The sequence below is a fragment of the Coturnix japonica genome, chromosome 1 (assembly GCF_054131305.1).
Source record: "Coturnix japonica strain WE chromosome 1, WE-NBRP24, whole genome shotgun sequence".
Classification (NCBI taxonomy): Eukaryota; Metazoa; Chordata; class Aves; order Galliformes; family Phasianidae; genus Coturnix; species Coturnix japonica.
This window is the reverse complement of record NC_140663.1, coordinates 151,660,580-151,687,446: the sequence shown is the minus strand read 5'-3', so window position 1 is coordinate 151,687,446 and position 26,867 is coordinate 151,660,580. Positions and strand designations below refer to the sequence as shown.

Below are 26,867 nucleotides of genomic sequence, written 5' to 3'. Positions count from 1 at the left end.
ACAGAACAGTTTGAGCACCTATGTATTCTACTCTACAGACTAAACATCAAGGTACCCTTTTCGAGCAGAAGAATCAATGTTTTGAAACTGTTCAACACAGGACAGTTTGGCTATTTCCCTCCTTGCTTTCATTACTGACAACACTTCAAAAATCATAAGTTTTTTCAGGCAAAGATATAACTTAGAATAAATTTGAATCATGCTGTAGGCATTACGGAATCACACAGAATGGCCCAGGTTGGAAGAGACCTCAAGGATCATAAATCTCCAACACCCCCCGCCACAGGCAAGGCCACAAACCTCCACATTTAATACCAAACCAGTAAAAACATTAGAAGAATATAACCACGTTACTTTTTTGTTTGTTACGTACAGATTAAGGATCCAACTCCACTGTACAGAGACACAATATGCAAGTTACTACAGTCTCCACACAGCTGGGCATTTTTAGTAACATGCCATTATTGAAAGGCTGTACAAATTAAAATGGAGCTTATTGTTTTCTGCAGACGTCCTCCCCAACCACCATCTCCAAAACCAAAAAAGTTCCACTGATGTTTATGGAGCAGAAGCTAATCTGCATGTGACATCAAACCCTGAAAAAAAGATGTGGCCTTAAGCCACATTAAGGTCCGTTTTGTTATTTGCCATGATGCCCTTCTAGAAACCAGGAGAAAAAATGATTTGGCACTGCAAACAGTTGCTCCTTGTCCTGAAGTTACTGTGGCATTATTCCTCATCTACAGGCCTACTAAAAGAAACAGTAAAGTAGCCTTTGGTAAGTATACAAGAATCTGAATGTCTGTTTTTTGCCTACTGTATTACTTTTTTACAGAATAACTGCTTTCTTGTCAAGAGATTCTTTCCTTCTGATAATAAGGATGCTATCACAACATTCATAAGTAAAATATACCCTTCATACAATCAAATAATGGCCAGTCTGGACGCTACCAGATGTCCCTACTGATAATCAAAAATAAGTTACTTATATTTTTCAATACTGAAGACGAAATACAAGAAGGGAACAAATTAGAATTATTTCATGGGTCAAGCACGAATAAAACCTGAAGGGTCTCCTGTAGGTCAAAATAATAGTACTTCAAGTTGAAATAGTAAGCTCTGAATATTAAGCTGGAACACATGCATGCTGAAGTATGCAGAAATCTTTGTTTCAAGCTCCCACAGGTGGAAAACGTGTTTTTTTTCCCTTCTAGTTAAGAATCATTTGTATACCTGTATAAGAATAAAATTAAGTACTCAGAACATGCAATTTGTAATCCTAAAAGAAAACAACAATAACGAGAAACTTCTAAACGCATTAATGTTTGTATTAACAGTCCTTCTTCTTCTGGCACAGACTGCAACAAAAGAAAATTATTACCTTATATTAACTGCCTGACTGATATTAGTCATAGCTGATGTCATTATTTCAGTAGTAAGGCTTTCAGCAAAACTGACTCCATCTTGCCCAATACCACTGTCAGCAGCCACACTTGCGTAACTCAGCTCTCCCTCTGCTCTTTCAACAGGTGCAGCAACCACCTTATCAGAGGGCACTGTCTTCTGTTCTACATCAACATGAATTTTAGGAATTTCAAGCTGAAAGACTCTTGGCTTTTGGCAGACACTGTCCAGCCTGGAATGAAGAAAATGCCTCACTGGAATAGAGGAATCTTGCAGAGGTAAATGATGAGATACACTTTCTGTACAGTACTGATGTTCCTTCATACTGCAGCATCTACAGACAGTTCCAGAAAAAGGAGACAGTTTCTCAGTATACGAAAGCTTATCCCCATTTTTTCTGTTTTCAGCAACCTGGAGACCAGCAGATTCTAAACCCATTTCCAGAGTATCATCTGCTACTTTTCTAGCATACTGTTCTATAGCTTGAATTATGCTTTCACTGTAACCATTTTCATTCAAACTGCCCGTGCTGTGATACAGTTTATGATTTGGAGAAAAAGGCAGAAGTGTCCTAGGAAACCTTGTTTTAATAAGATCCCCTGCGATTTCCTCAAATTCAGTCTTTTTATATAGACAGGAATCTGTCAGAGATTTTGGTAAACACGCTCCTGATAGTTTCAGTTTCTTCCTGACATCATGTGTTATGCTGCAAGCAAGAGATTCTGAAAAGTGCAACAATTCCATGCATTCTGTTCTCTGTACGCTGTTACTTCTTTCGTGAGTTTGGTCTGCACAGTGATGAACGCTGCTTTTCACTTGCTGTACTGCATCTTTATTCACTGTTTTGATCAGTTCTAGTTTACCATTCACCAGTGTACTTTGCCCAGGAAATATGTTTCTGTTGCATCTCAATTTGGTTTTCCTAGCAGCCTGCCGTAGGCCTGATTTGATAGACCTGTAAGCAAGCCTGCTGGCGTATTGATCCATTAACAGTTCGGCGTTACCACCTTCTCTTTTCAAAACATGAATAATATGATCCGCATATTCATCAGTCACACTTTCACAACTAGGGTACTTGGAAGTCAAACCTATCAAGCCTGAACCTTGTGGTAAAGAAAGTACAGACAAATCTCTTTCACTAGGACACTGGTCCTGCACTGGGCCACATTCTTCTTTTGAACTATGATCTTTATCACCTTTTCTCAGATAAAGGCAATCCACTTGGCAGTTAACACGTTTCAACTTCAACAGTTTACAATGCCTTGATTTCATCATTTTTTTGGCTTCACTGATGACTTTTCCAGCCACGTCACCTGCGTAATTCCATAAAGAACTGCATGTCTCTTCCGGAGTACTTACAGATGCAGAGTACCCACAATTTTTGTTTGGCATACTCAACCAAACCTGTCTATCAGCTTCTCTTTCATTTGTTTTGGCATGTAAATGGGAAGCTGCCATTTCAGTTGCTATTGAAATTATATGACTAGATAAGTAATCTGCATACTGAACAGTTTTTTCTGAACGTTCCTCCTTCTCAGCGATCTTTTCAGAATGATCTTCATCTTCACTACTTTCAACTTCTTCAGAAAGTGATCGCATGAGTTTCAGCATAAATTCCTCGTTATCCAAAGAGTCACATTCAGTTTCAGATGAACCTGTAGCAGATGGATTGTAAGGTGTAGATGGTGGTGTTGCAGGTGCAAATTCCTTTGCTAATTCTCCCTTGAGTTTCTTAGACAGTTTTCTTAGGTTTCTCTCAGAACTAGCTTGACAGGGTACTAAAGGAGTTGGTGGGGGTGTATCAGGTGTTACACTGTTATTTCCATCTTTGATACTTGATTTATCAACCATCTGCAAAGCATCTTCACTGCCAGACATCACCGAAGAAAAGCTATTTGTGTGCAGAAAACAATCAGCTTGCCTGTAAGTCAAAGGTCCTGATGATGCTTTTTGATTATCAAGTTTTTTTGAGGGTTTGTTTAAGTACGTAATTGAGCAGCTTCCTGTGTCAGTCATATCCTCTGGAACACGCCTAGCTAAAGTCACAGTGGAGCAAGGTGGTGGTGATTTTGAAGAAAATCTGTATCCTTTTTGCTCCTGCCAACAATCTCTAGATTCTGAAAAACACTGAACAGAATTAGTTGGAGTAAGCAGTTTACATGGATTATTCAAAGGCATCTGTTGTTCAACAATTACAGAAACACTACTTTGTTTCTCAGCCTCTTGCTTCTTTATAACACATTGCTCTCTTCCATCGATATCCACATGAGTCTGTGACCCCACATGACATGATACATTTTCACTAGTGTTGCGTAGCATGGTTTTACTTTCATCTACAGATTGTTTGATGATATACTTGGACAGGTGATCCGCAAACACATTCTTGGGGAAATCTTCACTGCTATATTGCACATAAGGTTTCTTATCAACTACTTTTCTTGTTAAAAGGTCCGTATACTCTTCTACTGCTTTTGTTAGTCTAGATGAGGATATGGCTTCATAAGCTTCATTTACTATCATATCAACCATAGTTCCAGAGAAACTATTAATGTTTTTTGACCCACTTGTTAATTCCGAGTTACTCTTCATTCCAGATCTAGTAATTGTTTGTTTGGTATCATTCTGATTATGTAAGAGTGAAGGATTATTTTCTGCACTTTGACTGTGATCCGAAGTTAGGTATATATTCCTGAAAGAAGAGACTTCCTCCTCTCCTTTTCTGCTTGTAAAAAACGGATGATTGCAGTCTTTGTATACTTTCATACTTTCATCAGAATTTGTAGCAGTGCATACTTTTGTTTTACAAGCATCAGAAGAAGCCTGATATTGACAAAGAGCTCTTCCAGCTAAAGGAACAGGTATTGAACTTACAACACCGGAGGTACAAAATAGAGCTTGATGTACTGTATATTCCTTCTTGCAATCTTGGATTGGATTCTGCCCTGCCCTATCATTAAAATTAGGAAAAACTGTGGAAGTCCGCGTTGATTCTAGCATGCTTTCTGCACTCACGTACTTAACGTTGTCCATAGAAACACTAATGGCTGCTTGTGTTGTGAAGGTGACATCAACCTGGGACAGTTCAATAAACGCCTCTTGAATGACAGACTCAGACAGATCTCTGGCATATGATCTTACCACATTGTCTTCATAATAAAATGGAGAAAGCTGTGCAGCTGTAGGTGTCGATGGATACGAGAACTGGCATACTTCCATGATTCCTTCAAATACAAGTTCTTCAGCGAGGTCTGCTGCAAATCTAGCAACGGTGTTGTTAAATATTTGTTTCTTTACATGTCTCAGTTCTTTCAAAGCACCAGTAATAGCTTCACTCACCAACAAGTTTGCTAGCCCATTAATGGCACGCTCCTTCAGGGAGATTGCTCTGCGTCTTCCAATTTCATAGAAAGCCATCTGAAAGACTGAAGATGTCAACCTAGCAGCCAAATGACAAAGTGCATTGGTACATGAAGAAACACCTTTCTGCAGGTCCTTAAAAGCACTGCCCAAACTTCTTTCAACCAAGTCAGTTGCAAATTTTTGAATGCTATCCCTAATCATTGATGACTTATGTTGAGATTTTGTTTGTTTATCTGGTTCTTTGCCAGTTTTCTTTCTGAGGTCTGCAGCTTGGTCTTTTTCTTCTTTCAAAGCAATCCTCTTGCATTTGGAACCATTTCCTCCAAGTTTTGATGAAGAGTCAGATTGAAAAACAGAACCTAGTATTTCAAATGAAACACTATCAGCATATTCTGAGTAAGTATTATAAAGTGCATCATGGTGGTTTTGACTCGTCTCATCTCCACCAAGACTGATACGACATAAACATTCAGAAGAACTACAGCCCCCTAGTGGACTGAATGCCGATGACCTAATAGGGCTGAACAAGCCTCCATTCTCTTCCCCTGATGTGTTAACTGGGCGAGGGGAATCTGGGACATCAAAGACACTGCTATACGGTGATTCTGGTTTACGAGGAGTCGGTTTCATTACATTGGCTGGAAGAGTAGGACGATCAAATTTGAATTTCTGAGGATTCATTGTAACGCTTGAAGAACACAAATGTTCATGAGCAGTTCTCCTTTTCTGGCTGGGATTCCCTAAGATGGGATCCCTAATAACTTTAACTGATTTTTCTAGGGTTTGTTCTAGTTCATCAAACTGATCAAAACTATCAAAAAATTCACTAACTTCTGAGTCTGAATCCTCAATACCGTCTTTCACTACTGGAATTTTTGGCAGCTGGAGCTTTGCCTTCAAGCTTTTCTGATACCCTTCTTCATCTAAGAAGATAATGGGGCTTGGACTGGAACAATTTGATTCAGAAGATTCAGCCGGAGAGGAGGAAAACAGCGTTTTACATAAAAAATTAACACCTTGATCAGAAGGATTATATGGCTTATAGAAACTCCTTTGTATCCAAGGATCGGAAATTGAGGTTGTAACTGAATTTTTTACTGAGGACAGTTCCTTAAGTCTCAAAACATCAAACAAAGCAGAAGATCTAGCAGATGATGACTTTTGACATCCAGAACCCAGACGGATCTTTGAGTCCACAGCTTCTGAACATTGCCCAGGAATGGTCTGTGAAGCAGCATCTCGATGGCTTCGAGAAGTAGAGCTGCATGTCCCTGAGGAGGAAAAAATATTAACTGCTTTTAAAACAAGAACTTACAAAGAAACCACACTAGGGACAGGTTTTAACAGCAATGGCTGGATTTAATTTTACAATACAATAATTTACCTTTCTTAATTAAAGCAATGTTACATTTTTTCCCAAAACCCTATTATACTACTCACTGAAATTCATGAACCTGTGTACATTTTAAGCACATAAAGTAGAAGATTCTATCTGATTTGCATCTGACATGAAGATTAGAATCTTTGGTTTATGACTTAATAAGCTGCTGTAAAAAGAACAGCAACAAATTTCATTTAGAATTGTATAATATCACTTCATTAAACACAAACATTAAAAAACAACACTACTGATCACTCACACTTATTTTCTTATGAAATCCTGACAGCCTAAATATCAATTAAAAATTTCTACAAGTCTGCAAGTACTTACCAACACTTTGCATCTTTGAAGGCTCATCTTCATCTAACTGCTCAAAAGCAGTGACAAAATCATCTTCAATTGAAGAAACGGACTGATTAGTATCATCATCCTCTGCCCGGGATGTCTCTGTTCGATGTTTTTGCAGGGAGTTTATTTCAACTGTGTGTCTTACACCCAAGGTATACTTGCTCAGCAAGGTAAATACATAATCTGCTTTGATCTTTGGGAATGAAGGAGTCAGTCGCATCACACAAAGCACTTCAGGAAGTTGGTTCTTGAAAAAGAGAAAAAAGAAAACAAAGGAAGTCTTGGAACAATCTCAACTGTCAGGAATGACAAAGGATTCACAGAATCACAGAATGACCTGGGTTGGAAGGGACCTCAAGAATCACGAAGCTCCAATCCCCCTACATGGCAGGGCCACCAAACATCCATGTTTACTAGATCAGGTTGCCCAGGGCCCCATCCAACCTGGCCTTGAACACCTCCAGGGACGGGGCATCCACAATCTCTCTGTTCCAGCACCTCACCACTCTCGTAGTAAAGAACTTCCCCCTGACATCTAACCTAAATCTTCCTTCTTTCAACTTAAAACCATTTTCCCTTGTTCTGCAATTATCGGCACTTTCAAAGAGTTTACTCCCCTCCTGATTATAGGCTCCTTTCAGCTACTGAAAGGCTGCAATGAAGTCACCCCGCAGCCTTCTTTTCTCCAAGCTGAACATGCCCAGCTCATTCCTTCAATGTACTGTTGTATTTTAACCTGGCAGATGGCTAAGCACCATAGTTGCTTGCTCACTCCCCCTATTTCCCAGTGGGATAGAGGAGAGAATCAGGAGAAAACAAGTAGAACTCGTGGGTTGAAATAAAGCTATTTACTAAGATAGAGAAAAAGAAATGGATAATAGTTATGAATTTATATATAAAAGTATATATACATATAGATATACATATATGAACGCATATAACAAGTGATATGCAAGCAACTGTTCACCACCCCCTGCCTTATGCCCACCATGCCCAAGCAGCAGAAGTGCACAGAATAAACTCCTGCCCCCTTCAAAGCTCCTTCTGCTTGATTTTATATGGTATGGAATATCCTTTTGGCCTGTTTAAGTCAGCTGACCTAATTCTGTTCCCTCAGAACTCCTTGGACCCTTCACTGGGAATGGCCTTAGGTCTGTACAACACTGCTTAGCAGCAACTATAAATATCAATGTGTTATCAACACTGTTCTTCTCCTAGAACAAAAACATAGCATCATACCAGGCACTCTGAAGAAAACGGTTCTGTCCCAGATGAAACTGACACACATTTTAATCAACAGTAAAGAATTCAGAATTTTTTAAAAGAAAATAAATGTATAGAGCGATAGTTAAAATTACTTACCCATTTTAACAACTTCTTCATTTGAATAAATTCTTACAATAAACCAAAAAGACTGTACAGCACAATTCTGACAATACATACTCATGAAACTATTTGAAAAACAAAATTTCAAAGCCTGTTTGTATTGAGCAGTACTTCAGTTTATAGGATACTTGTTTCTTCAAGATTTTATAATGCCATTTGATTTAACGTGCAAGTCAACATAACTGAAAGTTTTTTGCTTTGACAACACTTGCAACTGGAAAAGAACCGACTGACTTTTATGAGGACCTGATATTCTCGTAATTTCTTGGCAGCTTTGTTTCAATGAAGACAGTCTGCAGAAGACAGAAGCCATATTTGAGCAGAGCTGAGATGGGCAATTTGACAGGTTTCATCTTCTTTCCAAATTGGCAGTGAAAGGGACAACGGTTGAGCAGAAGGATGCAATCAGCATCAAAGTATCTGCACTACTAGTATAGCTTTTAACTTGAAAGCAACAAGCTTAGGGATTTTCTAATATTCATTTTAAACAAAAAATGCAATACAGAACACTAATACTAGTGTAACCTCAAAATACAAGCAAATCAAGCTGCAGTATTACCAAACTCTTTAAGAGGCCAAATATAAAGCTTCTGTGCATCAGACACGTAACACAACAAAACAATTACCTGGTTTTTCATGACACGGGGTTTTGTCAAGGTTTTCTTTACATCTTTTAGAAAAATAACCTCATTTTCTTTTAGTCTGCACAACTGAAGTGATTTCAGAACATCTGGAAGTTCTACAGAAACAGCTGACAGCTCCTGGTTTTAACATAGGAACAGATTGAGAATACAAAGTGAGAGAAACAAAAGTGAATGAAAATGAACAGTTGCAGTTTGTTGCTTCATTTTACATCTCATATCCCTTCCAACAGCTGCTAATTTTGATAAAGTTTCTCTTTTATCCCTTATTTATTAACTCATCCACCACTTACTCTCTCGAACTCAACTATAAAGCTCATTTCCACTATCAATCTGCACATCTAACCTGCTCTTCCACCCAAAGAATGAGCATGATCTTAATCACAGAATCATAGATTATGGAAAATACAGAACAAGTTTGTGACATGATTTATTTATGTATTTAAATCCTAATGCTACAGATCTACACTGTACGGAGCAAGTCTTGATAAACCTGCTCAGCCTAATTTCACCTAACCATATGATCAAACTTAATATACCATATTAAGACCCATACTTAAAATAACTTTTAATACTATTACCATTTTGTTTATTAGCAACACTGATACAACGATGAGCACAAAGGGACTCAGTCTCCATTTCTTAATTTTTAAACATCAGTAATCTCTACCAAGATCATGACTACAAAGTGTTAAATAGCACTGTAAACACGTGAGTTATATGTAAACCTCACAAGAGAATTACAACCTTAACTTCTTTAAGTTATTTGACAACCCCATTAATGGGCTATGCTTCCCTTTTTAAATATTGCCTCATCCAACTCTTCAAAATAACAGCAATTTCACAGCTAGTAGTAAATGCAGCACTCTATTAATAAATACAACTATTAAGAAGGTAATGAAGAAAAAATATTGATATGTTTTAAGAAAACGGAGAAAAAAAAAATAAACCAAATGGGTTAAGTATGCAATGAGTACAAATACAAAGATAAATCTATGTAATACTTACAAAAAATAAATAGTGCTTAAGAATATTTTCCAATCTATATAGATATACTATACCTGCAGATGAGCAGTACCCATCTCTTCAGCAAAACCTATGAATGTAACCTGTAGAATAAAAACATGAACATACTGAAACTCAGAAAAGAATTTTGTAGTTTTCTGTAGAACTTCTAGCTCATAACATTTCTACCATAAATCTTCATTCTGCCACACAAAACTCACATATTAAGGTAGTACAGCTTCCCCAATAAATACTGCTTACACATATGCTCCATGGTATTTGACTTTTGAAAGACCAGATTAAGGTGCACATACAACTTATAAAACCCACTATGTTCTTTTTATAGGGATCTATTTGCTTGCTGAAATTTATCAACACACATACATCCCATTAAGTCTGTTAAAATAAACATGATTTTGCAAGGATCAATGCTTCAAGCTGGACATGCATAAACCCATCTGAAATCTGTCCGTGCTAACAAACTATGACACGTTTGGATATACTGAAGAGACCACAATGCTAACACAGACAATTTACCAAGTAAATTGATTAGCCTTAGGCCAAAACACAGCAGATGAAACTGCTGTCTGCATGCCATATCCAAGTAGACAGACCCCTAAAGTAAAAGGATTAGAGTATCCAGGCTCTAAGAAGGTCTTGTCAGGCTCGAGAACCTGCTATATGTCTGAAATGCCAACTATATTATGGGTTTGGGGACTTGTGGACAGGGTGGTATTTTATTGCTTTCTGCTATTCTATTTAGAGGCATCTCATTTCATTCAACACTAACAGATTAAAAACATTAAGTATTTTGTCTTATCACCATTCTTTGGCATCAGCTTATGATCTGCTTTACATTCAACTATTAAAACTTTGTTTCAGATGTCAGATCTCCTCATTTTCATTTAATATTCCCCTAATGACTAATCAGTAGGTTAACTGCACACTACTAAAAATACATGGCTTTTATTTTCAAAACAAGGTTGTAAGAACTGGAGCACAAATATTAAAACATCCATTGATGTGAGAAGAGTATAAGGAAGCTTCTAGGCTAAGTAAGGATGGGGTCAAGAAAGCCAAGGCTCATCATGAACTAAAATTCGCAAGAAGTGCCAAGAAGAAGGACGTCTTCAACAGGTACCTCAACCAGAAAAGAAAGGTCCGGGAGGACGTATACCCCCTAGTGAGTGACACAGGCAAGCTGGGTAACAACAGATGAGAAGGCTGAGGTACTTTTTGTCCTGGTCTTCTCTCATAACTGCTTGTCACACAGCCCTCAAATGTTTGGTTTGGAAGGAGGGGGACTGGGGACGCAAGATCCCTCCCACTGTTAGCAAAGATCATGTTTGTGACCACCTGAGGAACCTGAACATCCACAAGTCTATGTGTCCCAATGAGATGCATCCCAGAGTCCTGAGTGAATTAGCTGATGTAGTCACCAAGCCACTCTCAATGATATTTGAAAAACCACGGCAATGAGGTGAAGTCACTGGTGGGTAGAAAAAGGCAGCATCACACACATTTTTAAGAAGGGTAAAAAGGATGACCCCGGGAACTACCAACCTGTCAGTCTCACCTCTGTCCCAGGAAAGATCATGGAGCAAATCCTTCTAGAAGCCATGCTAAGGCATATGGAAGACAGGGAGGTGATATAGGAGAACCAGCATGGCTTCACCAAGTGTAATTCTGCTTGACCAAACTAATGGCCTTTCATGATGGTGCTATTGCATCAATAGGCAAGGGAAGTGCCACCAATGTCACCTGTTCAGACTTCAGTAAGGCCTCTGACACAGTACCCCACAACATCCCTCTCTGCAAATTGGAAAGATATGGATTTGATGTGTGGATTGTCCAATGGACAAAGAAGTGGTTGCAGGATCAAGTCCAGAGAGTGGTGGTCAACGGCTCAATGCCTGGATTGAGATCAGAGCTGAGTAGTGTCCCACAAGAGTCAGTGCTTCAACTGATGCTCTTTAATCTTGATCAGTGACAGTGGGGTTGAGTGCACCCTCAGCAAAGTTTGCTGATGACACCAGCCTGTGGGGTGCAGTCAATGAACTGGCTGCCCAGAAATGTGGTTGATACCCCATCCCTGGAGACACTCAAGGTCAAGGCTGGATGAGGTCTGAGCTTTTGATCTAGCTGTAAGTTTCCCTGTTCACTGCAGGGGAGCTGGCCAAGATGACCTTTAAAGGTCCCTTCCAACTCCACAGATCCTACAATTCTATGTTTGGAGTTAAAGTTGATATGTCTGGGATTCAATTATTTCAGAGCACTATGCAACTGAGTGAGTGTTTTTTAAGTATTCGGGTTACAGTTCACAGTAAGGCTGTGCTAGTGAGATGCTTCTCATGCCTAAAACCAGCAAAGAACACCTCTGTGTTTATATTCACTTACTAACTGGATCAGCAGCTCACCTGTGCATACAGAGAAACTAGGAAGGAGCTATAAAAACAAATGGCTGAAAAACAATTGTTTTGTACTGTACCTGAGTTTTGAATAAGCACATTTTTTTCTCCCACGCATGCAAACAAAAAACCTTTCAAACTGAAATCTTGCTAAAATATTAAAAATTCTGACTTCTTTCAGGTGGTACCACACAACTACTTTGGCTTCCACAAAATGTTTTCTTGTTTGCATCCATGATCTTTATTTCAATAACAACAAAATCCTAAATTAAACAAAATTTTTGCAGTAGCATTCTAAATGGCTCTTAGCAAATCACAGCTCTCCAGCATCATGTTCCCTGTTCTATTAAGTGATCCTTTTTCAGTGACATACCCTTAAGCTCCTACATCTTTTATGCATACAGTATCTGGAGACACCTTTCAATTCCAACACCTCATCTGCACAACACCTACTGTATGAAGAGAAGAGGCCTAATAGTTTAAAGACTTGGAGGAAAAACATTTCTTTGAAGAATGTTTTGGGAGGCTTTAGGGTATGTTGATGTTAGGATGTGTTTTTAGTGGGTGTATGCTCTTCCTACAGGTCCTTTCCTCTTCCTCAAATTAATGATTACCAACCTTTACCTCTCCGAAATAATATTTTGCCATCAAAGAAACTGATGAGGCTACTCATTTCAGTCTCAATTACAACATCTAGATTTCACAGTCTGCAGTTTTCACAAAAATAAAATACCTTTAAGACTTGAAACTAGTACAGACATTTAAATTGTTGGTGGTTGGGCTGATCAAACAGATCTAGTCATCTTCACAGTTCAAGATTGCCCAAGATACCCCTGAAATCTTTCTGGGTCTACTTTTCTTTTTCCCTCAGCAGATTTTCAGTTCAGCTTTTGGCCCATATGTATTCATGTCATAGAAGCCCTGATCTGCAATGCTGGAGCTTTACCTTTTAGTGCTGAGCACAAGGAAATACAAGCAGTCTATTAGCATTCATCTTCAGACTTAAGACCAAAATGTTCTACTAGTTAAGGTACTATCCATACAACTTGAACAGAGGAGTGCACACAAATGCTGAGCATCCAACTACGCAATTCCTACAAAATCATTTATCTACACATCTTGTTATTTAGTTTCACAATTCAACTAAGCAGAGAAACCTCATCTTGAACTGTTATGGTTTTTTTTCAGGACTTCAAGGACTGAATGCAAGAATGGCAACACAGGGCAATGAATTAACTGTCAGTAAGTTGCAACAGTGTTCACATTTACTATCCTGCCTGCTACAAGCTAAATCATCTTGCATCATAGCCAAAAAACATATACAAAAAAGTCAGGTTATGCCAAACCTCAATAAAACTATCTTGTTCTTCCTGACTTAAACATTCTTCTGCTGATACACTGCATAACTCTTTCCTGCTGTGCAGCAGTGACTTCATAGAGTGCAGTACGCCTTCACCAAAGCTCTGAAAAACAATGGGAAAAGACAAAAAGTTATTTTCAGTTTTGAATAAAGAGCCTATTCTAAGCCCCCTCCTTGATTTCCTTATTCTAAGTACAGTTTCAAACAAATCTGCACATCAATCACCAGGTTTAAAGACTAAATTCCGTGTTCTGAAGTAAACACATAAGCTATTTCCTTCAAGAAATAATATTTTTTTCCAAAGCAAGCTGACCATGCTGTACTTAAGAAAAAAAGACCGTAGAATCACAGAATGGCCTGGATTGGAAAGAACCACAATGATCATTTGGTTTCAACCCTCCTGCTATGTGCAGGGTCACCAACCACCAGACCAGGCTGCCCAGAGCCACATCCAGCCTGGCCTTGAATGTCTCCTCCAGGGATGGGGCATCCACAGCCTCCTTGGGCAACCTGTTCCAGTGTGTCACCGCCTCTGAGTGAAAAACTTCCTCCTAAAAGATCCTAAGATCTAAGAAAGTTCAGATTTGGGAAAAAAAGAAAGATGAATCCAAGAAGAAATTTAAAGGCCCACCCACTCTATGCATCAGAGCCTGCATATGGAACTTTTCCATCAGGTTTTCCTTAAAAAGCAAGAAAAGCTAATTTAGCCATGAAATGTTATTGAGGTGGCTTCAACAGTTACAGGGAAAGAAAACAAATCAAGGTGAAAAAAGAAATAAAAAATAATCAAACAAACAACCCTCTACATATCTTCTTTATCCATTCTATAAAAAAATAATAAAATAAAAATTAAAAAATTTAATTCCTTGTAATTATTTCTTGTAACATCTTCTCCTTTTGGTTTTTAAAATTGCTGTCCTCTACCAAGTGAAAAGGTTAAGAAGTATAAATGAAATTATGATTTGGTTACGCATTGTTAACCCAGTTATTTATTCTCCATCTGACTGCCCTGTAAAAAGTTAGGTGAGAAATGTATCAAACTTAAGTTATTTCAAATCTGCACATCTTCTTAAACAACAGCAGAAGCACCAGAAAACCAAATCTAGTCAGGGAAAGTTTTGCATTTCTCACAATCCCACAGCAAAAGTAATCCCTTTATGGTAAAAGCTGATCTTGCTTATCATAATTAGGGCTCTGGAAAGAGCTGTTTTTCTTAAAAACAATGGCAGTAAGTACTAACATATTGGAAGCCTAACTGGTACTATCAGCGTTATCACACTTGTGCTCGTAGCAATATAAAATTAAGAAAGCATTTTTAAAATAATAAGACCAAAAAAAAAAACTTAAGACCTCTGGAATTACCAAAACAAATCTCAGAATGTTAGCAAGCAAGGCTGGGATTACTAGATTTACAGCAAAGGCCAAGTAACACTGAAGCAGACAAAACAGCCATGTTTACAGATAAGAATGAACCAGTAACTGAAATAATCTGATGTACATTTAAAGCAGCCTGGAGGTCATTCAAATACTCCCTACCTTTGTCTATAACTTTCTCTCCACGTATTTAATTGCAGTTACTGTGTTACATATGTATCTTTATACTTCCCAAGGTATGCAAACAATGTTTCTGATCCTCCAGATCATCCAGACTTACCAGGTGGCTGCAATGCTTGATTAAAAGGAGAGCAGCATAAACAGGAAGCTCAAGGTGAGAGCAGTTTAAAATGCAAACATATGAAGTGCAAGGTTACAGCCTTAAAAACTAATAATGAAATAGAACTGTGAAGTCACATCCGGGAAACAAGAGATGTGACTTTGCTTCTTCATCATGATAGTGAAGCAAACAATCAGCACGATACAGCACTGAAAATAGCAAACGTGGCCCCATCCTTTAGCAGGATAACTGACATAACTGGAGTCGCTGAGTGCATCCTCTGTAATTGCACATACCATATCATCCACATGTGAAAAGAAGATTAACTTGCAACAAGCACAGAAAGGAGGACTATGAAGGATAATCACTGAACGCAGAGGCTTTCATACAAAAGCAGACTAAACCTTTGGCTTACCATTTTGTTTTCATTTCCCCACATAATGTGAGAGAAAACTTCCTATCCAATAGGCAATGAAAGCAATTCAACCACACTGAATTAAACTGAAAACCAAAAGGCAGCCAGTCCTCAAGATCAGCACACAGAATCACAGAATGACCCAGGTTGGAAGGGACCTCAGGGATCATGTAGTTCCAACCCCCCTGCCTGGCAGGGCCACCAAACATACACATTTACTAGATCAGGTTGCCCAGGGCCCCGTCCAACCTGGCCTTGAACACCTCCAAGGACGGGGCATCCACAACCTCCCTGGGCAGCCTGTTCCAGGGCTGAACCACTCTCCTAGTGAAGAACTTCCCCCTAACATCCAACCTAAATCTTCCCCCTTTCAACTTAAAACCATTTCCCCATGTCCTGGTATCGTCAGCCCTTTCGAAGAGTTTACTCCCCTCCTGGGTGTAGGTTCCCTTCAGGTATTGAAAGGCTGCAATGAGGTCACCCCGCAACCTTCTCTTCTCCAGGCTGAACAAACCCAACTCCCTCAGCCTGTCCTCATAGGGGAGGTGCTCCAGCCCCCTGATCATCTTCATGTCCCTCCTCTGGACCCTTTCCAAAATCTCCATGTCTTTTTTGTACTGAGGGCTCCACACCTGGACACAGTACAACAGATGGGGCCTCACAAGAGCCGAGTAGAGAGAGACAATCACCTCCCTATCCCTGCTGACCACCCCTCTCCTGACAGAGCCCAGGATCCCTTTTGCTTTTTTCTGCAAGACACCTAAGAGCTCGTGTTGCTAGAATCACACAGTTCAGAATGTTTAATGACAATTAACAGAGCAGTTCACAAAACCAGTGCTTTTAGGCAACCATTCAAATCAATAAAGAATCACTGTAATTATTAGAAAGATGTTTCTGCAATGCAAAAACCAATAAACCTACAGGATTTATGACTGACTTTGGTTTTGTTTAGTTATGTGTGGGCTTTTTTCTAATTGAAGGGGGAAATGGTGAGGTTGGATGTTAGGAAAAATCTATATGAAAGAGTGGTCAGGCAGTGGAATGGGCTGCACAGGGAGGTGGTGGAGTCACCGTCCTTGGAGGTCTTCAAGAAACATTTAAATGCTGTACTTATGAATGTGGTTTAGTCACAGAATCACAGAATTATCAAGGATGGAAAAGACCTAGAAGATCATCTAGTCCAACCATTACCAATACTCCCCAGCTAAATCATATTCATCAATACAACATCCAAACATTTCTTGAACACTCCCATGGTCGGTGACTCCACCACCTCTCTGGGCAGTGCATTCCAATGCCTGACTACCCTTTCTGAAAAGTAATACTTCCTAATGTTCAGCCTGAATCTCCCCTGGTGCAGCTTAAAACCATTCCCTCTAGTTCTATCATCAATTATACGAGAGAAGAGGCCAACCCCCAGCGCACTACAACCTCCCTTCAGGAAGTTATAGAGAGCTTTAAGGTCTCCCCTGAGCCTCCTCTTCTCCAGGCTGAACAATCCTAGCTCCCTCAGCCGCTCCTTGTAAGGCCTGTGCTCCAGACACTTAGTGGGGAAATACTGGTGATAGCTGGATGGTTGGACTGAATGATCTTTGAGGGCCTTTTCCAACCTTGGTGATTCTATGATAAAAACAAATAGGAGATTAATAACATCCTCTAAAATGCACTTTATGACAAAGCTAAGGATGTATGTTGTCAAACAACTACTTTAACTTTACATAAATCAATAAATAATTGTATATGTTGTGTCTTATAGCTAAAAGATAGCCTATAATTATAAACTGCCTAATGCAAAGAAATTATCATTCTGAATTTGAAACTGATGAACTGCCTGACACTCATATAATGCTCATCCTTACTCTCATGCTGTTTCTACAGGATCTATAGTGCATGTACCATCCCATAAGAAAGAAAAATGTGTTTTATGGAATAAAAGTAATGCAATTTCTAGGCAACAAAATTACTCCTTGCATAGTTTCTCCTCTTCAGTGCTGCACACACCTGTAAGTCAGGGAAGAATTAGAGAAGATCCAGAAAAACACTCACCTGCATTTCACTACTCTGAGAAATACAGAATAATGGAATAGTTTGAGTTGGAAGGGACCTTTAAGATTACCCAGTTCCAACCCCCTGCTATAGGCAGGGACACCTCCCTAAAGAGCAGGTTGCTCACAGCCCCATCCAGCCTGGCCTTGAGTGCTTCCAGGCATGGGGCATCCACAGCCTCTCTGGTAACTGGATAAATCAGTTTCTTACTTCAGGGTAAACTGCAATGTAATACTTTCACTGAGGAAGCTGTAGTTTATTCCTCCAAACCGAGGGGATAAAATTGAAAGGAACAAATAAACATATTTGGAAAAGAAAAATGATCCTTCACAAGTGCTTCAACAGACTATTTTTCAACAAAGCACTGCCCAGAAATTCACATAAACCTAAGAATAAGCCAGATTAAAAAGAAAAGATCTAAAAATAAACCTAAAAGTTTGCTTAGTTTTATTATCAGACTTGCTGCAGTAAGGATTCAAAAATCTATCAAATTATTATTATTTTTTTAATATAATTACCTTTTTCGTGGATATTCTCGGTTTCGTTCGACTGCTCTGAGCCCTTGTGTAGACATCCATGACTTTATCAATCTCAGTGTTCGATGAAACAAATCAGCTCAAAAATACCTACAAAAACATTCATAGATTAATTTTCTTCCCCCGATTTGTTAGCATGCATTCTGAAAACACAAAGAAAAACACAAAACAAAGCAAGAACTGATAAAAATGAAGCATTTTCAACCTAAGATTTAAGCAGCACATTGTCCAGACTGTTGTTGAAAGCAAAAAAAAACCACACAACCACACCAAGCCTTGTTAACCTTGGTGATTCTATGATTCTATTGTTGAGGGACATGGTTTAGTGGGAGCTATTAGTAACAGGTGAACGGTTGGTCTGGATGATCTTTTAGGTCTTTTCCAACCTTGGTGATACTATGATTCTAAGCCATCAGAGCACAGGTTTTCTTTGCAGAGCTGACCAGCTTGGTTTTCTTCATCTCATCTCAAGCACATCTTTAGTCTTTATACAGGAACAAGCACAGGTTTGTGCTTAAGGACATGTAATTTAAATGAGAGCAGCAATAATGACATGTGGCCATTATATTTTTCATCTTCTCTTCCCTGTCAACAACTGTAAGATACGAAGTCTCCTCAAGCATATAACAATGAAGAGCATGTGTATATATTCACATTTCACCTTAACTTCTGCTTTCCTTCATAAGGATGAACTTGCCAGAACCCTCAAAAAAAAAAAAAAAAAAAAAAAAAAAAAAGAAGTTACACTCAAACTGCAACACAATAACAAGAAAGAAGAAGGGAAAAAAAAAAAGCCAAACCACTTCACTTGTTCCTGCTGCTCTATCTTAGCTGGCTAATCTGTCTGGTTAATCTAATCACATCAGGGAAATACCCTTATAGACATCCTTGTCCTCAGAACAGCCATCTGTGGAAAAGCTGGTCTTACAGTGGGCTGAATACAAGTGCCCCAGCTCTGCCATATGAGGACTGAGTGGTGAGGTCCTGGAACAGGCTGCCCAGGGAGGTTGTGGATGCCCCGTCCTTGGAGGTGTTCAAGACCAGGTTGGATGGGGCCCTGGGCAACCTGATCTAGTAAATGTGTATGTTTGGTGGCCCTGCCAGGCAGGGGGGTTGAAACTACATGATCCTTGAGGTCCCTTCCAACCCAGGTCATTCTGTGAAGCTTACAACAGTTTTAACAAAACCCAACAGAAAAATCATGAGGATGACTCTATAACCATGCAGATTTCAGCAGTACCTACTCATGTAGAGCAGCTTACAGGTACACTATCTTTGGGCAACAGGTTAAGTATTTTCCTATGGCATCAGCTAGAAAATGCTAGAGATCCTAGCACACTGAGCTACCTGCAGTGTCATACACCTCATGGAAGCAACAGCCTTATAAGTTACAGCACTAAGATGCAGGAAGATGCTGAGGACCAACTGTAGCACTTGACCCCTGACACAACACCACAACCATTTCATCTTGTCTGCACCCTGTCCTTCAGTATCTGTACCATACAGGTTCTCCCCACCACATGGGGTACACTGCATTTCTGTGTCACTCATTTCCATTTGTCCAGCAATACAACACAGAAGAGACCTAAAGCTGAAGATGGATAAAATTATTTTGTTGGCTAAAATACCCAAACTTAAGAACTAACCAGAAAGCAAATGGGATCCTAGGCTCCATCAGGAGAGGGGAGGCTAGTAGGGATAAGGAGGTGATTATCCCTCTCTACTCTGCTCTTGTGAGGCCCCATCTGGAGTACTGTGTCCAGGTATGGAGCCCTCAGTACAAGAAAGACACAGAGATGTTGGAGAGGGTCCAGAGGAGGGCCACAAAGATGGTCAAGGGGCTGGAGCACCTCCCCTATGAGGACAGGCTGAGGGAGCTGGGCTTGTTCAGCCTGGAGAAAAGAAGGCTGTGGAGTGACCTCATTGCCTTTCAGTACCTGAAGGGTAGCTATAATCAGGAGGGGTGTAAACTCTTTGAAAGGGCCGATAATAGTAGGACAAGGGGAAACAGTTTTAAGTTGAAAGAGGGTAGATTTAGGTTAGATGTCAGGGGGAAGTCTACTAGGAGAGTGGTGAGAAACAGGCTGCCCAGGGACACTGTGGATGCCCCATCCCTGGAGGTATTCAATGCCAGGTTGGACAGGGCCCTGCGCAACCTGATCTAGTAAACATGGAAATTTGGTGGCCCTGCCATGAAGGGGGATTAGAGCTTCATGATCCTTGAAGTCCCTTCCAACCCGGGTCATTCTGTGCGATTCTGTGAAGGAAGTGAAAGCACTGACAGTCAAAATACCCTGGAAATAGATAGTATCTTGAGAAAACAAAATGCTACTTTCTTTTTTTCTAATGATTTATCACTGTCACTAACTGGGTTGGCAGTGTTGAAAAAGTCCATAAGAATGACAAGCTGTCTCAACCACAGCTATGTTCACACTAAGCAGAGGGAGGTAAATGAATCCATCAGGTTGAATAACATGTTCCATCACTACACTACTTCCACTAAAGAATCCATAGATAATGAGATATTACGAGGGATCAATCAAGATGGCAAAATTCAACCACCAGGCCTCAAAAAAATCACCCTGCCTGCCAATCAAGAAACTGACCTAAATGGAACCAATTCTCAATACACTTAATGCATGACCAGCAGGTCAAGGGAGGAGATTCTGCATCTCTACTCTGCGACCCTGCCTGGAGTACTGCATCCAGTTCTGGAGCCTCCAGCACAAGAAGGACATGGATGTGTCAGATGAGGTCCAGAGGAGAGCCATAAGGATGATCAGAGGGCTGGAACACCTCAGCAATGAGGACAGGCTGAGAGAGATTGGGCTGTTGAACCTGGAGAAGAAAAGGATAAAGGATCTAGAGTGACCCTATAATGGCCTTCCAGTACCTGAAGGGTCACAGAATCACAGAATGAGCCGGGTTGGAAGGGACCTCAAGGATCATGTAGTTCCAACCCCCCTGCCTGGCAGGGCCACCAAACATACACCTTTACTAGATCAGGTTGCCCAGGGCCCCGTCCAACCTGGTCTTGAACACCTCCAAGGACGGGGCATCCACAACCTCCCTGGGCAGCCTGTTCCAGGGCCTAACCACTCTCCTAGTGAAGAACTTCTCCAAAACCAAACAGACCTACAAAAACAAAATAAAAAAGAAGGGGGGGGGAGGAGGGAACAATTGACCTTTCTTATAAAGCCTCTCAAAAGAGCCAGGGAAGTAAACAAGCCGCGTCTGTCATAACACTCATGGTTAGGAAGAGTAGATCGGGGGTCCACTTTATGAAAGCCCACAGCGCAATCCCCATGAGAGGCAGAGCTGCCGCCGGGCCCCGCACCACCCCGCACCGCAGGCCTCCCCCTCGCACCCCGCTCTGTTTGCGGGCTCCGTGCCCGCCGCGCCGCCCCAGGCCACGCAGAGAGGAGCCAGCTCCCCTTCCTCCCTCAGGGCAGGGCCGGAGCATCCTCCGGGAGCGAAGGAACGAGCCACCTGTGGCGGCTGCCAAGCCAGGAGGCGGCGCCCCGGAGTCAGCGTTGACCCGCCGGAATCGACAGGCCCCCCGCTGTATTCTATACGAGAAGAAGAGTGAGCGGCCCAGTACCTGAACGCTTCACTCAGCGTCCTCCGCCCGCCGCCATTTCTCCTCCTGAAGCAGCGGAGCAGCCGCCTCCAGCCCCGTCACCGCCGCAGCGCCCGGTCGCTCTCGCGACGCTTCCCCCTCCACCTCCGGAGGCGGGCGGGGATCATGTGGTACCGCCCGCCCCGCCTCCTGTGTGGGGTTGTGTGCCGCCCCACAGGGTGGGAGGTGTAAACTCTTCAAAACGCTTCAGTTTTCATGAAAAAAAAAAGCCCTAAAATGTCTGTAAAGAGGCTTTTGTTGTTACATACCGACTTGCCCAAACGAAGTAGATCTGGAAGCAAATGTCAACATGACGAAGCATGCTTCAGAAACAATTCTGAGCCTATTTATTCTCTTTGTTCTGTAATTCCCTGTAGGCCGTTCAGAATAATGAGTTCCTATGGCTTCCTGCCAAAGCCATGGAAAAAGAAAAAAAGATATCAGATTTTAGCCTTTGTCAGGAAACTGTGTAACACAGCCCACAGCACGTCAAAAAACATGTTTGTACAATGACAAAGATGGAGATGGCTTTGAGGTTCTGAGGTGTTTTACATATCATTCTTTCACAAGTTTTAAGTATTGCGTATGCGCAAGAAACTTGGCTGGTCAGCCAACACAGCATAAAATGTGTATTAACGATGGAGAAATAAATAGAATATCTGTTTTGGGGCTCTAGAGTTTTGTGCTGTATATGACATGCTTTACACTGTGCAGTTCTGTATTTTTCAGGGCTGTGTCTCTGTCTGTGCCACTGGCCCAGCTGAGAAGAAGGATGGTGGCCTTCCAATACTTGGAGTACATAAACAGGAGGGGCAACAGCTGTTTACGAGGGTAGATATTGATAGGACAAGGGGGAATGGTTTTAAACTGAGTCGGGAGGTTTAGGTTAGAGATTAGGAGGAAGTTTTTCACTCAGAGGGTGGTAACACACTGGAACAGGTTGCCCAAGGAGGCTGTGGATGCCCCATCCCTGGAGGCATTCAAGGCCAGGCTGGATGTGGCTCTGGGCAGCCTGGTCTGGTGGCAGGGATGTCTGTATGTGGGGTCAGGGTGAGCAGAATCAGGGCCAGTCAGGATTTCAGCCCTCAGCTTAGGATCAGACCCCATCAAAACATCAGATGGAGCTGGCTGGAGATGGCTGTGCACTCACAATGAGCTTGGTGTTATTTTTTCTCAAAACAAACAAACAAACACCAAAAACTAAGGCTTATGTAATGAGAACTCATGATATAATTTCAGGAATGATTTTTGGTGCCTCATCCATTTATAACATCAGCTTCTGCCCCCCCAGCTCTGCTACCTGCTTTTACATCTGCACTGTTTCTGATCCGTGCCAGCGTGAACATTTGTGAAATCAAGCAGTAAATGAGATTGAACTGGGAAGACCAGAAAACAGCCTGCTTTCCTTCCCGTTTGCTGACCCAGTTCACTAACATAATACATGTGTCAGCGTGGCACTGGGGATAGCACAGAGACAACTGAGAACAGAAACAGCTCAAATTGGCTTTCTTTGCCACCAACCCCGTACCCATGTGTTGGCTTATGTTGCCATTTAAACCCTGCTCACTGTCTCCTTGAAAACACACTTGTCTCACCTACCCACAACAAAGCTGGAACTCTTCATCTGAGTGCATTCTTTCATTAGTCATCCTGACAGGAATCTTACACCTATGCTGAACTATGGCATTTGTCTCTGACAAGTGGCTTCAGCTTATGGCATTATGGTATAATGATTTCTTTGGACTATTTCTCTAACCTGCTGTTTCCAGTGGTATGCCTGAGCATCAATTTTCATTTGGGTGCTTGTGGATATTTTTAGGCTTTAAACAGTGAAACTAATTATCTTTGGACATATATAAAACTGTGTTGCTCTATTATTATTCTTCCTTTCCCAGGACTTTTATCTATAACCTACATAGATCGCTTTCCAAAACAATATGCTTAAAAAGTGTCATTCGCAGCCTATGTTCAGAATTGAACGCTCAGTTCCTCAGTTATGTCCTGCTGACAGATGTGTTCCTACAGGCAACTTATTAGGCCTTTTGATACAGGTTGGGAAGCATCACAAAATAAGTCTATAGAAAGGAGCTCTGTGCTGCACGGAGACTGTTTCAGATGCTCTGAGATTCTTATCCAACACCTTGGAACATGTTCTGGAGTCACATCCTTTCCGTGCATTGTGTTTACTTTGAAAGATGCGATAACACCGTCATTATGTTACACAAGAGCGTACAAATAATAACCAGAGCTAGCTAGGGAGTCAGATTTTTATTCTACAGGAAATTCCAACTTGTCAATATTTTGTTTCATCAAGCATAGGAACAAAATGCATTGGCTCTGAAGCCTTTCTGGCAAAAAAATGGAACAATCTATTTCTTTGCCAGCTGTCGTGCCTTGGGGAGCCAAGAAACCAACTGAGCTGTCGGCAGATTGCCAGGGAGAGGGAGGGAAGAGAGGGGGGGATCAGCTCCGCCAGTCAGCTGAGCTAAAGTAAACAGCCAGCTTGGTTGGATTGCTGGCCAGCTGCCACAGCCGTATCACAGCTTCAGCTTCTGTCAAAAGTTTTGATGGAACCACTACTAGCCAACATTTCCGCTGCCGATCTGCTCAATTGGAAACTGCTCAAACAGCCTCCAGATAACTGACTACTGTCAGGAAGGAGCGCGACTGTCCTTCACTTTGGATTACTTATGGATTTCTTCAGCTTTGTCTTGTGATTTATGCACCTTTCCCCCTCTCTGCCAATGAATAAAAATGAGCAATGAGTTTTTCCTTAGAGAACTGATGGCGCTCAGGCCTGTGGGGGATTATTCAGGGTGTTCATTGTTGCTACTTTTGTAGCTACAATTATTAGAATAATACTGGATGCTAGGAGTACTTATTAAAATCTGTTCTTGTATGCTTGCTAACCAGAAGATTTTGCTACTGTGGACAGCTCACAATGAGACTGAAATGAACTCTTACGACTGTTGTCAGATACGCACTGACTCATTGTCTTCTGTCGGCATTTATGGATGAAACTAAGTTAGGATGAACTTGCTAACATGCAATAATGAGGAAAATATATCTTCTGAACTAGGTAAAAGATCATGGTCTTTATGCTGTACTGCATAGCTGGTAATATTGAGGTCAGCACTAATACAGACAGACCCCTTCATCTTCAGAACTAGCAGTACTGAAGTGTTAGGTTTGCTGAGGATAATCATAGAATCAGAATGGTTTGGGTTGGAAGGGACCTTTAAGATCACATAGTTCCAACCCCCTGCTGTAGGCAGGGACACCTCCCTCTACACCAGGTTGCTCACAGCCCCATCCAGCCTGGCCTTGAATGCTTCCAGAGAGGGGCATCCACAGCCTCTCTGGGCAACCTGTTCCAGTGTCTCACCACCCTCACAGTAAAGAATTTCTTCCTACTTAATTTAGTCTAAATCTACCCTCTTCCATTTTAAAACCATTTGCTCTCATTCTGTCGCTACATGCCCTCATAAAATGCATGCTTCCAGCTTTCCTGTAGGCCCCTTCAGCTACTGGAAGGTCCCCAAGCCACCTATTTGAAACATCTCGATAATTTCTGTATTAGGATAAATCTTATTATTTTTACGTTTCTGCAAGAAATCTCTCAGTTGTTTCCAACCTGTTGCTGCACATGCTGATTAAAGCCCAAGGATGTCATATACCATTGTTAGTTCAGCTGTGCTAACTGTAGGGAATAGTGAATTCCCTTACAAAACTTAAGGGGTAATTAAATTTTCTGCATCTTCATCTGTTTAAGTAGTCTCTTACACTCCTGCTGTGAAATCAGAGGAAAAACGGATGCTTTGCTGAGCTACATTTTAAACCTTGTTCCTTCCGCTTGTAAATAAACCTGACTCTTACTTTTGAGTCCTCTCTCATTCATTCAACTGCAGTGTCAATGCTACAGCAATCTTGGTGAATCCCACTCTGTTACCATCTGGATTCCACATGACTTTTATTGTGATTGCTTTGCTTTACATTGACCTTTGTCTTTTATATGCGTGGCTCACTTTATTGCTGCTTTTAGAGCATATTTTTGAACTGGAAATAATTCGCACTGTGAACCTTTTCCCACAGTAAAAATAGTCTTAAGTGCAACCTGTGGGGTACTTTTTTTCTGCACTCCTGGTGGAGTTGTGCATTTTGCTGTGCACTGGTTGAATTGCCATCCCTGGGTGTGTTTAAGAGCTGTTTGGATGTGGTGCTCAGGGATATGATTTAGCAGAGGGTTGTTAGAGTTAGGGTACTATGGTTAGGCTGCGGTTGGACTTGATGATCTTCAAGGTCTTTTCCAACCAGGGTAATTCTATGATTCTCTGATTCTAAATACAGCCTTATTATATGCATTAACTGTGGGCTAAAACATGTATGGAATATGGGGTCTGCAGTCTGTTGGGCCAGTGGGCAGGGTAAATATAAACTATGCTCAACTCTAAATAAGAATGATTTTAAAAGTCTCTGCATCCAGAGACATCTGGATAATGATCACAGCAGTTTCTGTAATGTTCTATAGATAAGTTAAGCTGCAGCTTGTGCAAGAGCAAATCCAGCACTTTCTAGAAGAAGCAACTCCATCATTTGGGTTTGATAAGTAAAACTGTGGGGGAATGGAACAGACTGTGGCTTCTAAGAACAAGTCCCCATATTTTCATGTTGTGGATGCCCCATCCCTGGAGGCATTCAAGGCCAGGCTGGATGTGGCCGTGGGCAGCCTGGTCTGGTGGTTGGTGACCCTGCACATAGCAGGGGGGTTGAAACTGGATGATCATTGTGGTCCTTTTCAACCCAGGCCATTTTGTGATTCTATGATTCTATTTTTCTATGATACATCCTGGTAAGACCATTAGTTGCTTTATCAGACCATATTCTCATGATGTACTAGTCATGCTCCTAAGAAAATAGCTGTTCTATTAAGAAAAACAATTTCAAAGTTTGCTGAAAGAAAAATATCATCTTCTATGTAGTCACTGATGCTTTAAAACCATGACAGTGTTTAAAAAAAGGTTTGCCATTGATTGAAAGGGGAATGACACATTCTCTTCTTGGTTGTTTGCAAGAAAAGCCACGAGGAATATTTCAAAATGTGAATAATAATAGTAATAAGACTATATTAAAATTAATGTGTTTGAACTTAAACAATGTATCATCATTTACAATGGATGAGACGCTGTTCTCATCTATAAGCAAATAAAGAAGCAGAAATAACATTTGCTTTCAAATATCTGCGTGGGTCATGTGCTGCATGATAAAACAGATGTGCTATTGATAAGCCGCCATTTGATTCTGAGA

General features: G+C 40.9%; 1 protein-coding gene across 4 annotated transcripts in view; it reads right to left on the bottom strand.

The window, feature by feature from the left end:
• AKAP11 (A-kinase anchoring protein 11) overlaps positions 1-21,649 on the bottom strand; it is a 35,882-nt gene extending 14,233 nt beyond the window's left edge. For 3 of the 4 annotated variants that reach the window (XM_015851729.3, XM_015851731.3, XM_015851732.3), the window contains exons 1-7: positions 21,546-21,649; positions 17,927-18,034; positions 13,280-13,396; positions 9,582-9,629; positions 8,506-8,640; positions 6,476-6,740; positions 1,382-6,035 (exon numbers count right to left, since the gene is read on the bottom strand). In XM_015851729.3, the coding sequence (XP_015707215.2) occupies positions 1,382-6,035; positions 6,476-6,740; positions 8,506-8,640; positions 9,582-9,629; positions 13,280-13,396; positions 17,927-17,986 (5,279 nt within the window). In that variant the 5' untranslated portion in view covers positions 17,987-18,034; positions 21,546-21,649. Of the gene's footprint in view, positions 1-1,381; positions 6,036-6,475; positions 6,741-8,505; positions 8,641-9,581; positions 9,630-13,279; positions 13,397-17,926; positions 18,035-18,605; positions 18,685-21,545 lie in introns of those variants that run through there. The other variant, XM_085554309.1, reaches the window with a different exon arrangement.
• Between the last annotated feature and the right edge of the window lie 5,218 nt (positions 21,650-26,867).